Below are 13,986 nucleotides of genomic sequence, written 5' to 3' on the forward strand. Positions count from 1 at the left end.
ATAAGTCAAGCAAAATAAAATTCCCAAAATAACTATGTCTAAAAATGTAAGTCTCATTCTATATCCTGCATCCCTTGCCTCAATGTTTGGAGGTTAGCAGCATGTATCATCATTAGTTCCTTCAAACAGTGTTAATCATTGTATTAATAAGAGTCCCTAAGTCTTTCAAAATTGACAACCTTTTTTTTTTTTAAAAACAGCACAGATTTTTTGAAGGAAATGCCCATGCCAATTTGGTCTCCCATGTTCCAGTAAAGTAGGAATCTTAGTGGTTAAAAAGAAAAGGCCAGGATTTCTCAGGAATTATGCATTCCTAAGCTAATTCATACCACATTCATGAACATCTGCATGCAGAGAAACAAGCCTTAGCCATCCACATGCCAAGTTTTTCAGGTATGAATAAAGAGATCAATATATTTTTTAAAATCATAGTTAATAAGCCAAAAATATGAAAACCTAATTTAAAAAAAACTATCATGTGGACCAACAGTTTCAAAAGAAGATTCATTACTGTTCTCCAAAATTAACTGACTAAAGACTATTTAAACTTACCATCTGATGTTGGGATCCAAACATGGTATTACAGGGTACACGACACAAGCAGGATAAAGGTAAGCCAAGCTGCAGGGATAAAACTTTTAGTTGGGCAACTCTGAATCAGAAATGTCCATGTTATCACTTCCTCAAGAGACCATTAAATAGACTACAGAGTGATTAGAGCTCTGAAAAAAGTCACAATTCCTATTTGAAAAATTCTGCATTTGTTAAGTGCCCTAAACAATCCTCCTCCCCTTTCCCTTTGCCCCAAGAAAAAAAAGAGAGAAAAACCTCTCAGAGAGATTAAGAAGGTATAGGCTCTCAATTCAGGAACCTAAGATAATCTAATTTAAAAAAGAACAAAGAACATTTAAAGATTTGCCTAATTATTTAGAGAATAAAAAGTTTCACAAACAAAGAAAATAATTATCCCTGAGCAATTTTTCTTGGGATAATTTTTGATTCTTCCCACTTCTCCTAAGCATCATTTGTGAATCAATGCCAAGTCATCAGTCTCCTATGTGTCACTATATTCAAAGAAGCAGCAATAAATATGGATTTAGATGAACAAATATACCTGTTGCTGTCATCTACCAACCTCCTGGTTATTATCAACTTTCTTAGATGGGGCATCTAGCATTCCTTTCCATCAAATACCCTGTCAGCATTCTCAAAAGTTTCAATATTAGGGAGAGCTAGGTGGTGCAGTGGATAAAGCACTGGCCCTGGAGTCAGGAGGACCTGAGTTCAAATCTGACCTCAAACACATAACACTTACTAGCTGTGTGACTCTGAGCAAGTCACTTAACCCCAACTGCCTTACACATAAACCACCCCCCACCCCCATTTCCTGCAAAAAAAAAAGTTTCAATATTAACTTTGATATCTCCTTTAATATTCTGACCATACAATCACCCAATTTCATATCTAAGATCTTCCTTCTGAACAATTCACTTTAGTCACACATGGAAATGGTTACACTTCAGACCTGACCATCTCTTGGAAATAGTCTGCCTTATAAATAAAACTTTTTGAGTTTGCTATCTTTATCTTACCACAACTTCCTGTCCTCTACCTTTCTCACGCTAAACCTGCTCTTTGTTCTCATCATGACCTCCGGTGGGTTGTCAACAAGATGACATCCTTGTCACCATAACCAGCCTAGGCTCCATCTCCATACAATCTGCAACCACTGTAAAAATTCCAGCTCCACTCCCAACCTTCTGCTGTTTGCCGCCAAGTAATCTTCAGTCATAACTGTAACTCCCACCACCTCATTTTCTGCTGCTGTTTGTTAACCTTCACTGGACAAAGTCACAAAAATCAAGCTGACACTTAACTTCATTTAGGTATTCAACGGTGCTTGACAAAACTTCTATTCTACTCTTATTGACTACCCTACAGAAACTGTTCCAAGACTTCACCACCATCCTTTCCCACACTTCAAGGTGATGACTTGGCCTCTTCCTTCACTGAGAAGAATGAGAACACCTAACATGATTTCCCTCTACTATTCACTGTCATCATCACTCACCTCTCCTTTCCTCGTGTCTCAGAGGAAGACGTATCCCTAGTCTAAGCTGAAGTTAATCCTTTACTGATGCACTTGCTCCTACCTCCTCCAGGATCTCCAGAACCTGGCTCCAGCTTTCACCTCTCAATCATAAATCTTAATTCCACCATTCTCTGATGGCTCATCCCCATCTACTTATAAATATGTCAGTTGGGGCAGCTAGGTGGTGTAGTGGATACAGCTCCAGCCTTGCAGTCAGGAGGACCTAAGTTCAAATACGGCCTCAGACACATGATCCTCACTAGCTGTGTGACCCTGGGCAAGTCACTTAACCCCATTTGCCTTAAATATGTCAGTCTTTCTTCTGTAATCCTAAAAGAACAGTCTTCCCTTGACCCTTCTGCCTTATTCAGTTACTATCCTATCTCTCTCCTTCCCTCAAAAGTAAAACTTTTTAGAAAAATATACTACACAAATGGCAAGGAAAACAATAAACAGACACAGTCAATATCAGGAATGTCGGGATTGGAAAGGAGACTTATATCCACAAAGGATTATGATGTAAAAACAAAAGGCATCAATAAACTGACATAAAAAAAAAGAGGAAGCAGTCTATCTATAAAAAAATCACCAATGACTTCTTCATTTGTTAAGTTCACTGGCTCTCCTTCACCTCTCATCCTCCCCTGATCATTCCCAATCCAGTTTCCCTTCCTATACTTTTACCGACTCTTTCTTTGGTTCTTCTTCCTAATCCAATAAATTGGATTTTCCAAGGCCCTTTTCTTGGCCCTTTTCTTTTTTCTCCCTATACCCATTCTACGCAATTTTATTCCCTCTCATTGCTTCAACTATCACTTCTATGTAAGTAACTCTCATAAATCTTTACCTCCAGACTTAATATTTCTCTGGATCTCCATTCCTACATTCCCAAATGTTTACAAGTCACCTCAATGTTCCACTGGCACCTCAAACTCAACACATGATAAAATGAACTTCATTATCTTTCCCCCAAAACCTTCTTCTGACATTCCTATTTCTATCAGTGATACCACCACCAATGGCCATGACGATTTTCTCTCTTCTCTCTTCCTCTCCTCTAATAAATATTCCATCAGGTACCAAGTCCTGTTGATTCTACCGCCAGAACAATTTTCAAATCTGTCAGCTCCTCTCCATTCATACTGCCACCATCTTTTTACAGGCCTTCATCATCATCATTGCTTGGAACAAATGGTTTTATAACAGGTCTTTCCTCCTCTAGTCTCTTCCCTTAGAATCTATTCTTCATACCAATGCCAGACATATTAATTATGCACAGTCATATGCAAAGTTATCTTACTCCTCTGCTCAAAACCCTGCCGTAACACATGATTACCTGTCAAGTAAAGTTCAAAATTACTTAACTATTTTTGAGGTCTTCTACAACCTGTTACTACACTTTTCTATATTTTTTTCATATTCCTCCCTTTCACATTCTTCCCTCTGATCAAAACAATCTGACTACTCACTTTACAAACCTTGAACTTTGTCCAGTATTCCCTTTGCCTGGAATGTCTTACTCCCACCCTCACCTATCCTTTAAAGCCTAACTCAAATACTGCCTCCTCTATGAAGCCTTCCTTAAGCTCCCTACTTGGAAAGACCTCTTCTCATCCTGGACCTCACATGGCCCTTCGCTTACATTTCATATGTATTAACTATAATATGAATGATCACATAATAGCCTGTGTTTCTGTCAGATTACCTTACAAAACTAAGTTCTATGAAGACAGGGTCATGGCTTATATAAACCCCAGTATCTGGCATAAAGAAGTAGCAAGCGTAGTAGTAGTACTTAACATAATAATAGTATTACTAATAATAGCTCACTTTTATATATCATTTTAAGGTTTACTATTTTCCCCCACACTTTATCTACCACACAACAACTCTGTGAGGTTTGTTTGTTGATTTTCTTCATGAAGCCTGAAACTAAGCCAGTCTCTCCCAAATAAGCCAAAATAACCCTATCTGCAATTTTAGCAAGCTCCAGCACAAAAAATAATATTTGTATCTACCTAAAATTTCAATCTTAATCCATCTTACCTGATTACAAAGGAATTGGCCTAGGCCAGGCCTACATGCAGCACTAATATATATAACAGGCTGCCTATTATATAATACATTGAATCCTTCCACTGTGTAGTCTTCATAGCGGGTATGAATAACAAGCCTACAGACCTTTAAGAGGCCCTCACGGTCATCTTCATGGTAATAGGCAGAGCCATTTTCATACCTGTAAAAAAACAATCCCAGATATTTTTCACATTTTATCTTAGTTCAGCAATTTACCCTTAATATTATAGTAACAGAAATTCTTGCACCAAATAGGTACATAAAAGTTTGAGGAAAATGATCCCCTTATTTTAGGCTTGCACAACATATGGTCCTCGGGGGTGACTCAGTCACTTGCCAAAGCAGCCTGAGGGCCAGATGTTACACAGGTCTGTTTTACATTCTACACATTTTTCACAGGCTGCCAAAAATCCTTCAGCAGTCACAAGCAGCCCTATGTTGTGCAGGCCTGCCCTAAGAGAACGTAGCATACAGTTTTGCTGAGCAATTTGCATTTTCGTGGGCTGCCTGAAATCCTCTGTCAGGCTGCATGTTGCCCATTGGCCGATGTTGTGCAGACCTGCCTTATTCTATAGTAAGGTGAGAGGCCCAGATAACCAAACTGTGGCTCTCCTATGAACAAACCAGAGTTTCACTAATAGGACATCTCAAGAAGTACTAAACTGTCAAATGGACTGGCTGCTTTCTATGTCAGGTCCAATCTTTCCTTAGCCTTTTTTCCCCCCAACCTTCCCAAGGAAGGAAGCAATATTTCACAAAGAGGTAAGGGGTGCTATTTAAAACCAAAAGGGATTCTCCATATTTAAAAAAAGTTTGGTAATGACTCAAAGTGACATTTTTCCTGGGCAAATCATAAATTATAAAGCTATTCTATTTCCTATGAGTCATATGGCCATATGACTCTTTTCTCTGGCAACTGTAATTCCTTATCAAAATCATCACCTCATTAGTTAAACAAGTTTTACTATCAAAAGATTCTATGCTTACTTGTAAAGGAAAACCTGTGGATAAATTTAAGTAGAGTTAGAATCTAGATCATTATTATTTCTTCTTTTTAAATGCACCAATTTGCAGGATAATTTAATGGGTGGAAATGTCCTTACCTGAAAAGTCTGCAAAGCCATAACGTGGTATCTGAAAGTATTCTAGTTGTAAGTTTTCTCAGCTTCTCTTTATCAAGTACTGAAATATATGCTGCCAGACTGTGTCCCAACAAAGCCATATGGCCTTGTTCTCCAACGTTTTGGAGTCTATTAAATAAGAAATATGAAACTGAAACACATTTATTAGGATCCCAACTCTACCACACAGTTCTCCAAGAATGCTTCTCGATCAGAGGTTAAATCTGTCTTATGCAATACAAGGCAGAAAAGTCAGAAACTAATCAGTATATGATGGGATATAGATATATTGTGGAAAAGAGCTTTAGAGAATACTGAAAAATGATGCTGTCCAATCAATACCTATCTTTTTTTACCCAAAGACATTATTAAAATAATCTTATTTATAATCAGCTAAATATTTTCTCCATTAATTGAATACTTATTAAGTTCCTACTACATACAATGTCTACTGAATAAATGCAATTACAAAACAATAGAGTTTGTTTGTTTTTAATTTAAAAACTGGAAAATATTGGCCTAACTAAAACTGTGGAATATTTTGACAACATAATTCTTTGAAAACAAATAGGAAAAAAAACTGAATCAGTGGGTCAGGAAGAATATTGCAAGTAATTGTATATCATAATTTACAATAATTTCATAACTAATTAATAAGGAGAGGAAAATTATATCTCTTCACTAAAAATAAACATGGACCACAGACAACGTAGATGGCCACTCAGTCAATTCACCTACAGCAATCAGTGGCAATCACAAAGGTAGTCAAAATTAATGTATCAGCTGTGTTGTGAATCCAATTCACCAGTCTAAAGATCAAATTACGAAAATTACCAAATTTAACAATTAGCTTTTATAAGTCTTAATTATTTACAAAAAGTACAGCTAAACTATCTAAAAGTCACGTTGAAAAGAAAAAGTGGGATTTTCAAATAATATGTATTGCAAGAAATAAAATAACTTGTAATTTTCAGAATACCCCAAAATCTAACAATTGCTGAGGTTAAGAAAACAGTAAATGTGCTAGTTAATCATTACCGGGCACACTGGGGTTCCTCATCTTCATCTCCATGCATGAGGTTCTGAACCAACTGGAGAATGCTCACCATATCTTGCCCACTAGAGAAAAAGAAACAGAAGATGGATAGGAAAAAAAATACATTATCTCTTCTCTCCTCACCCCTCCCACTAGCCTCCAAAATTAATGTAATAATATTTTTAATAGTGTAGCTACAAAAGAAATAATATATTTTGTTTAGACGCAGTACACATTTTTAAAAAACAAACATGAAATTGTAAAGTTAGTTGACTCTGGAAGTTGGCTAACTAAAATCAGTTAATCTCCTGGCTAAGTAGTAGTTTGAATTGTTTTTTAAAAAAATACACCAGGATTACTGAATCAAGTGTTTTTACAGACAGACTCTATCAACTGCAAACTATAGTAAAGGACAGAATCTATTTTATATAATTTTGTAGACTTGTATGCTACGAGTACTAATGAACAAGGTTTTGCTGAAAAGACACAGTAGCATCAATTGGCCCTTCCACAAAAATCTCATTCACATCTGTGTTATGGCCATCTTTTACCTCCCAGAGAGAACCCCTCTGGTTTTTTTTTTAATTTTTGCTGTGGAACTTGAAGATCTGCCTGGAGTACTGGTAAATGGCTTTTGCTCCCATCGAGGATGCATAATTAAATAGTCATCATCACAAGGCAAAAACTTAAGAGAGCAGCATCAGCAAGGTCACTTGAAAATGTAAAACATACAAAAATACATGATTTCTCAATTATGATGATAATATGGGCAATTAAAAGTCCCTTTCAAAAAAACTTCCCAAACACCTCCCCTATGGGACACAGAAGCTAACGGCTGAGTAGGTACAAACATTTGTTGACAATGGTTTTTATACAGATCATCCAGCCTCCTTCAAAGCATCAGATTCTTTTCAAAACTCTATCTTCTCCAGGAGTCAGATCTATACAAACAAATTGCAAACTTTTTTTCCCCTCTAATAAGAAGTCTAGAGTAGAAGAGGCCTTTAGAGTTGTTTCCTAATTGAGTTGTTTTCAACCAACCCGTCTTGTATCAAGTTTGACACAGAAAAGAAAACATCAAAGTTACTACTACTGGGTTTGTTTCATACATACTTAAATTTGTTAGCTTAACCTCTCATTTTACATATATATTATATATATTGTATGTGTATATACATATATATGCATATATATATGTATATACACACACACACTTCATCCTCTTCCTCTGTATCTTATACACATTTATATCGGGATCAAAGTATTCTTTAAGGGAGTTGTACTATTTACCTTGCTATTAGCAGGTTCCTGGTTATAAAAGAAAAATAAAGTTAGTTTTAGAACAAGCAAACAGTCTTGGGACAAAAGGGGTTTGTTGTTAGAACAGATTTATAAAACACCTGGGAAAAAATGGTTTTTCGCACCAACAAGCCAGGTAACTATTTTAACGATTTGTCTTTTGGTAACAGTTTTCAAGGGCAGCTAGGTGGCACAGTGGATGGAATTCAGGCCTGGAGTCAAGAAGATCTAAGTTCAAAACCAGCCTCAGACAATTACTAGTTATGTGAACCTAGGCAAGTCACTTGACCTCTGTTTACACCTGTTTCCTCATCTGTAAAATGAGGATAATAATAGCACCTACCTCCTAGCATTGCTGAGGACCAAAGAGATAATGATTGTGAAGTGCTCAGAAGGTGGCACATAGTAAGAGCGCTATGTTAGCTATTATTATAATTATTATTGGCAAAAAGTTTGCATAACAGAAGGAACTACATTATGTTGGCCATTTATTTTACTGGTTTTTATTTTGCTAGCCCAAGTATTAGAACTCAACATGCTTATTTTGGATATAGACTTTATTCTACCAATAAAATGATTACAGAAATTTCATTAGCTGTATTTTGGGGGGAAAGCATATTCTTCAAAAAATCTTTCAAAGTAACTTTCCTTCTAGCCAATCAAGTAAATATATACATTTCAGTCAAAGTAAATGATGGCCATTTCATTTTTAAAATTCATTTAATACACTTAATTTGTGAGGCTGTATTGGCTTTTCCATTCAATTCACTAAAAAAATCATTATTATGTACTTACTGTGTGCAAGGCAATGTGCTAGGTGATGAAGGATAGAAAGCAAAAAAAAAATTGGTCTCAAACCTTGATGAACTTACATGGGGCGGGGGCGGGGGGGAAGGGAGAAGGAGGGGATACAAGGTAATTTGAAAAGTGAAAGAAGACTAATGTCTTGGAAGGATATCAAGTAGATCAGAAGACCTATGAGTAACATCTTGAAGGAAGCTAGGGATTTTAAGAAGTAGAAATGAGAGAACAGTAGATTTCCAAAAAAGAGGACAGACTGAACCAAGGTAGCGATACGAGGACCAATTTCTAAGTTGGCTAGAACTGAGTAGGTGATGGGGAATAAGATGAATTAACCCTGAAAGGACAGGTTGGAGGTAGATGACAAAGGTCTGTAAAAACCAGCTTTGAGGATTTTATCATAAAAATAATAAGAAACCACTGAGTAACACAATCTGACCTTTCCCTTAGATAATTCTGGCTATTGTACAGAGGATGGATTAGAGAAAGCAGAGACTGCAAAATGAGAGACTAATTACGGAAGTTAATATGGTAATCTAAGTCAGAAGTGACTACTTTCAAATAGGGTAGTGGGAATGTGAAGAGAAGATGATTATCAGAAATGCCACAGAGGTAGAACAGGCAAGACTTTACACATGATTAGATATAGTGGAGAGAACAAGGACTCCAGGATGACTGTAAAGTTGCCAACAGAAGTGACTCAAAAAATGGTAGTGCCCTCCAGAGAAAAAAAAATTTGGAAGAAGATGCATAGGTCTAAGAAGGGGAAAGATAATGAGTTGAATCTGAGAAATGCCGAGTTTAAGTTGCTGTGGGATGGGAGCTCAACAGAAATTAGGGTTGAATATACAGATGAGAAACAACTGATAAATGAGCCAAGGATGGGAATATAGAGAGAAAAGAGTAAAGAACCCACAACAGAGAATTGGGGAACACCTAAGTTTAAGGGATAAGAGACTGATTTATCCAACAAATGAAAATGAGGTGTGGTCAGACGGGTAGGAGACAGCATGCTACAGTCAAAAGAGTATACTGGCCACGGAGTCAAAGCACATGGGCAGGAGTTCTGTCTGTGATCCCTACACCCTGTGTGATCCTGGATAAATCATGTAACCTTCCTCATCTGAGAGGCTGTATCAGGTGGCCCAAGGTTTCCTCCAGATCTCAATCAAAAATCCTACGAAATCAGTAAGTCAATAGCATTTACTAAGCATCCACCATGCGCCACGCAGTACGTTAAACACTGGGGGTACCAAGAAAGGCAGGGCAGTCATTGCTTCCAAGGAGCTCGCAGTCTAACGGAGGGGACAAACGACTATAACAAAAAAGACACAGACAGAAACATGGAGGCAGTTTCAGAGGGAAGGCACTAGTATATTAAGCGGGCCTGGGAAAGGCTTCTTGCAGAAGATGGGACTTCAGCTGAGAATGGAAGGAAGCCAGGAGAAGGAGATGAGAAGAGAATGTTTCAGACATGGAAGACAGCATGTAAAAACACTCAAGAGATGAATGTTGCATGCAAGAACAGCAAGGAAAGGGGCAGCTAGGTGGTGTGGTGGATAGAGCACCAGCCTTGGAGTCAGGAGGGCTCGAGTTCAAATCCGGCCTCAGACACTTGACACTTACTAACTGTGTGACCCTGGGCAAGTCACTTAACCCCACTACCTAACAAAAAACAAAACAGCAAGGAAGCCAAAGTCATTAGATAGCAGGGTATGTGGAGAGGAGGAAGGGATAAGAAGATTTAAAGGTAGGAGAGGGGCAGGTTATAAAGGACTTCAAAAGTCAAACAGAAGATTCTATAGTTGATATTGGAAGTAATAGGGAGCCAATGGAGTTTACCAAATTGGGGTAAGGGGATGAGAGATGGTCAGACCTGAGCCTCTGGAAGACCACTATGACAGCCGAGTGGAGGATACACATGAGACAAGCTACTGCAATAGTCAAGGTGTGAAGTGCTAAAAGCCCTGCACCAGGGTGGTGGCAGTGTCTGACAGAAGGAGGCATATGTTAGAGATATTCTGAAAGTAAAATCAACAAACTGGATATGGGGGAGTAGAGTGAGAAGGAGGAATCAAAGATGACACCCAAGGAGCAAGCCTGTGCGACTGGGAAGATGGTAGTACCCTGGACAGTAATCAGGAAGTTAGGAAGAGAGAAGAGTTTGAGGGTAAAGATAGGAAGTTTGGTTTTGGACAATTTGAGTTTAGATGTCCCATAGACATTTATGGGACATTTAGTTTGAGATGTCCATTAGGCAGTTGAAGTTGTGAAACTGGAAGTCGACAGAGAGATTAGGAATAGATAAGTGGATCTGACAATCATTAGCACAGAGATGATACTATTAAATGCATGGGAGCCTATGAGATTATCAAGCAAAACTATACAGAGAGAAAAGAGAAGACCACACAAAATAGTATAGATAGAGAAGAAGGTGCAAGACAGAAGCTTGGGATATAACCAGAGTTAGTGTGGGACATGTTTAGAAATGTAGGAGGAGAACCAGGATAGAGGAGTACCACAGAAACCTGAGAGAAAAAAGGATCAAAGAGAAGAGGGTGACTGACAATGTCAAAGGGTGCAGAGAGGTCAAAAAGGATGAGGACTAAGGAGAGGCCATTAGATTTGGCAACTAAGAGATCACTGATAATTATGGAAAAAGCAATTTCAGTTGAATGATGAGGCTGAAAGCCAGGCTATAAGAAGTTAAAAAGAGAGTCAAAGTAAATAAGTAGATTCATCAATTATAGATGGCCTCATCAAGGAGATTAGCGACAAAGAGACACAGAATGATAGCCAGGAGGAACTGACAGATCAAGTCAGAGCAATGGGGTAGACATGGAAATGTTGGGAAGTAGCAGGGAAGCACTCAGCCGCCTGATAAATACCAAAGATTAGTGAAAAAGTGGGAATAATAGAGGGTAGCAATTTGCTGGAGAAAGTAGGATGGAACAGGATAGCCCGTACAGGTAGAGGGACTTGCCTTGGCATGGAAAAGAGCCACCTCTTCATCTGAGACAGGGATCAAGGAGCAGAGAGTGGTAACGGCATCTAAGTAATGAGGAGGGGAGATGAGGCAAGGCTCTCAGCTTAGGGGAAGTAGAATCCAAATTATCAGGATAATGAAAGCCAACAGAAGAAAAAGTATTCAGGAAGAGGAGATGTCAACAGTATCAAAAAACTGCAGAGAGGTAAAACAGAAAGTCAAAGCCATCAGAGATAGCAGTTAAAAAGATCACTGGGGGGCAGCTAGGTGGCGCAGTGGATAGAGCTTGGAGTCAGGAGGATCCAAGTTCAAATCTGGCCTCAGACACATAACACTTAATAGCTATGTGACCCTGGGCAAGTCACCATTGCCTAATCAAAAAAAAAAAAAGATCATTAGTAATATTTAAAAGAACAGCTTTACTCAACTGGAAGTGTTGGAAGACAAATTTTTAATGGTTGAGAAATCAGGAGAAGGAACAGGAGTGGAATTTCTAAGAGTTTCATTTAAAAAGGGAGAAGAGCTATAGGATGACTACTTGAGAGGATGACAAGGTCAGATGAAGTGGGTTGGGTTTTTATTTCAAAGGATGAGTGTGGTTCATTGCAGGGAAGAAGGGATCTGAGACCTTGGCAGGATCAGGATTACTACTCCAGTGTCAAGACAATAGCACAACTTGATTCAACCTTGCTTTAGACTCTTGTTCAGATGAGTACATCACTGATTTGAACACTTTGGTTTTTTTTTAAAGCTTATCCAACAAAACGGAGACTACCTACATTGCTACCTACCTGCCCTGGAGCGGTCCTGGAATATCTCTTGGCGCATACTTCTTTTCATTCTCTTCCTCTGCTTTTCTAATTTAAAAAAAAATGTTACTTTCTGTTAACATTTAATTATGTAAACAAGTGACACATACGTTATGAGGTCTCTGTTCAAATTATTAAAGCAAATCTAACTTTGAAGAAATCAAACATTCTCCCCTCCAGTTTGGGTTGGTTTTTTTTGAATGTTTGATTTTCTAAAGAAAGCATATAATATATTTTGCTTAGTTAACAGGATGGTAGTTTTTGCTGATTTCACACAAAAATGAACACAGAGGAAGAAGAGTTGTTTACAGATTCAAATAAAGATGCTTAGGAAACAAAAATTTTAAAAGATAGGAAATCCTTTAATTACACTACCTTTTACCTGTTACAAAAGGCTATTTTGACATGGAAGAAATTAAGCATTACATGTCTAATACCATGAGAGTCCCAAAAGGGGGAAACTAGTGCCACCAGTTTCACAGATTTCCAAGGCTTAGCACTGTTCTAGGTGCCTACCTCTGATTGTCCTCTAGCATCTTCATTGCTTCATTAAGATTTTTTCCCATTTCAGCTAGCGTAGGGTCAACCATCTATTATATAAAAAGATAAATTACATGTAAATAACCCTCTTCCCTCCTAGAAATACATTTCAATCAGTAAATTAAGTCAAAGAAATGCTTTAGGAAATAGCTATAGAGATATATAGTACTTAATCTGCAAGCCATAAAAAGATGTTTCTACCTAATACAAGAGCTATTTTTAAAAGTCCCTATTAAGACTACTCTATAAATGCTACTTTTTAGTTACCATATAAAACATAAATGGTACATTCTTTTAAACTCTGAAATCTACATCCTTATAAGACACTAACAAACATTTTTTTTAAATGTGGTGATCTGGGGTCAAGGATAAGGTGACAATCATTGATAAGTCATAGAATATATCTGCCAACAGACTCTTAATTGGTCTCCCTGCATCCAACACTATCCACTCTCTAACTAAACCTCCACAAAGCTGACACTGACTTGACAGTGAGGCTCCCTAATCCCTACAATAAACTGCACTCATTCTTTAAGAACAAAACAAAACAAAAAATCCATTTCACATGCCTCTATTGTGCCCTCAAGTGCTATAGTTCTTCTCTCACAACAACTAAGAAATTCTAGTTCTATACCTTGTTCTGATTTTTTAACCCTTAGCAATCTGTTTTCCAAATCCACCAGCTGATGATTAAAACTGTTCTCTTAAAGTTCCTAATGATCCCTTAACTGCTAACTCTAACGGCCTTGGCTTTCATACTATTTAACCTCTCAGCAGTTTTTGATACCATCCACCATTTTCTCCTCCTGAATACATGTACCAGGTACTATTCTAAGTACACTGCAATTGTTACTTCATTTGATCTTCACAACAACTTTAAAAGTAAGTGCTATTATTTTTCCCATTTGAAAGTTGAATAAATTGAGGTCAACAGAGGTTAAGTGACTTGCCTAGGGTCATAAAGCTTTAAGTGTCTGAGGCCAGATTTAAAATCAGGTCTTCCTGACTTCAGGCCCAACACTCTATCCCCTATACCACCAGCCATGGCAGTGGTTGTATGGAGACAAGAGGACAACAGATGGGAAGAGAGAAATTACAAGATTTGGGAACTGACCTGATATGTGTGGGATGAGGGAGGAGTTGAAGGTAACACCAAAGTTTTGAACCCTGTTAAGTAAAAGAATGGTAGTACTCTCAACACTAGCAGACAAGTTCAGGAGAGGGAT

General features: G+C 37.8%; 1 protein-coding gene across 1 annotated transcript in view; it reads right to left on the bottom strand.

Annotated features, from left to right (window-relative positions):
* Window positions 1-13,986, bottom strand: part of PDXDC1 (pyridoxal dependent decarboxylase domain containing 1) — a 60,474-nt gene that overhangs the window by 24,321 nt on the left and 22,167 nt on the right. Inside the window, 6 exon segments of the mRNA XM_021001763.2 lie at window positions 553-621; window positions 4,139-4,328; window positions 5,272-5,418; window positions 6,328-6,408; window positions 12,203-12,268; window positions 12,737-12,810. Of these exon segments, the coding sequence (XP_020857422.1) occupies window positions 553-621; window positions 4,139-4,328; window positions 5,272-5,418; window positions 6,328-6,408; window positions 12,203-12,268; window positions 12,737-12,810 (627 nt within the window).

The sequence above is a fragment of the Phascolarctos cinereus genome, unplaced genomic scaffold (assembly GCF_003287225.1).
Source record: "Phascolarctos cinereus isolate Bilbo 61053 unplaced genomic scaffold, phaCin_HiC Scaffold_4;HRSCAF=312, whole genome shotgun sequence".
Lineage (NCBI taxonomy): Eukaryota > Metazoa > Chordata > Mammalia > Diprotodontia > Phascolarctidae > Phascolarctos > Phascolarctos cinereus.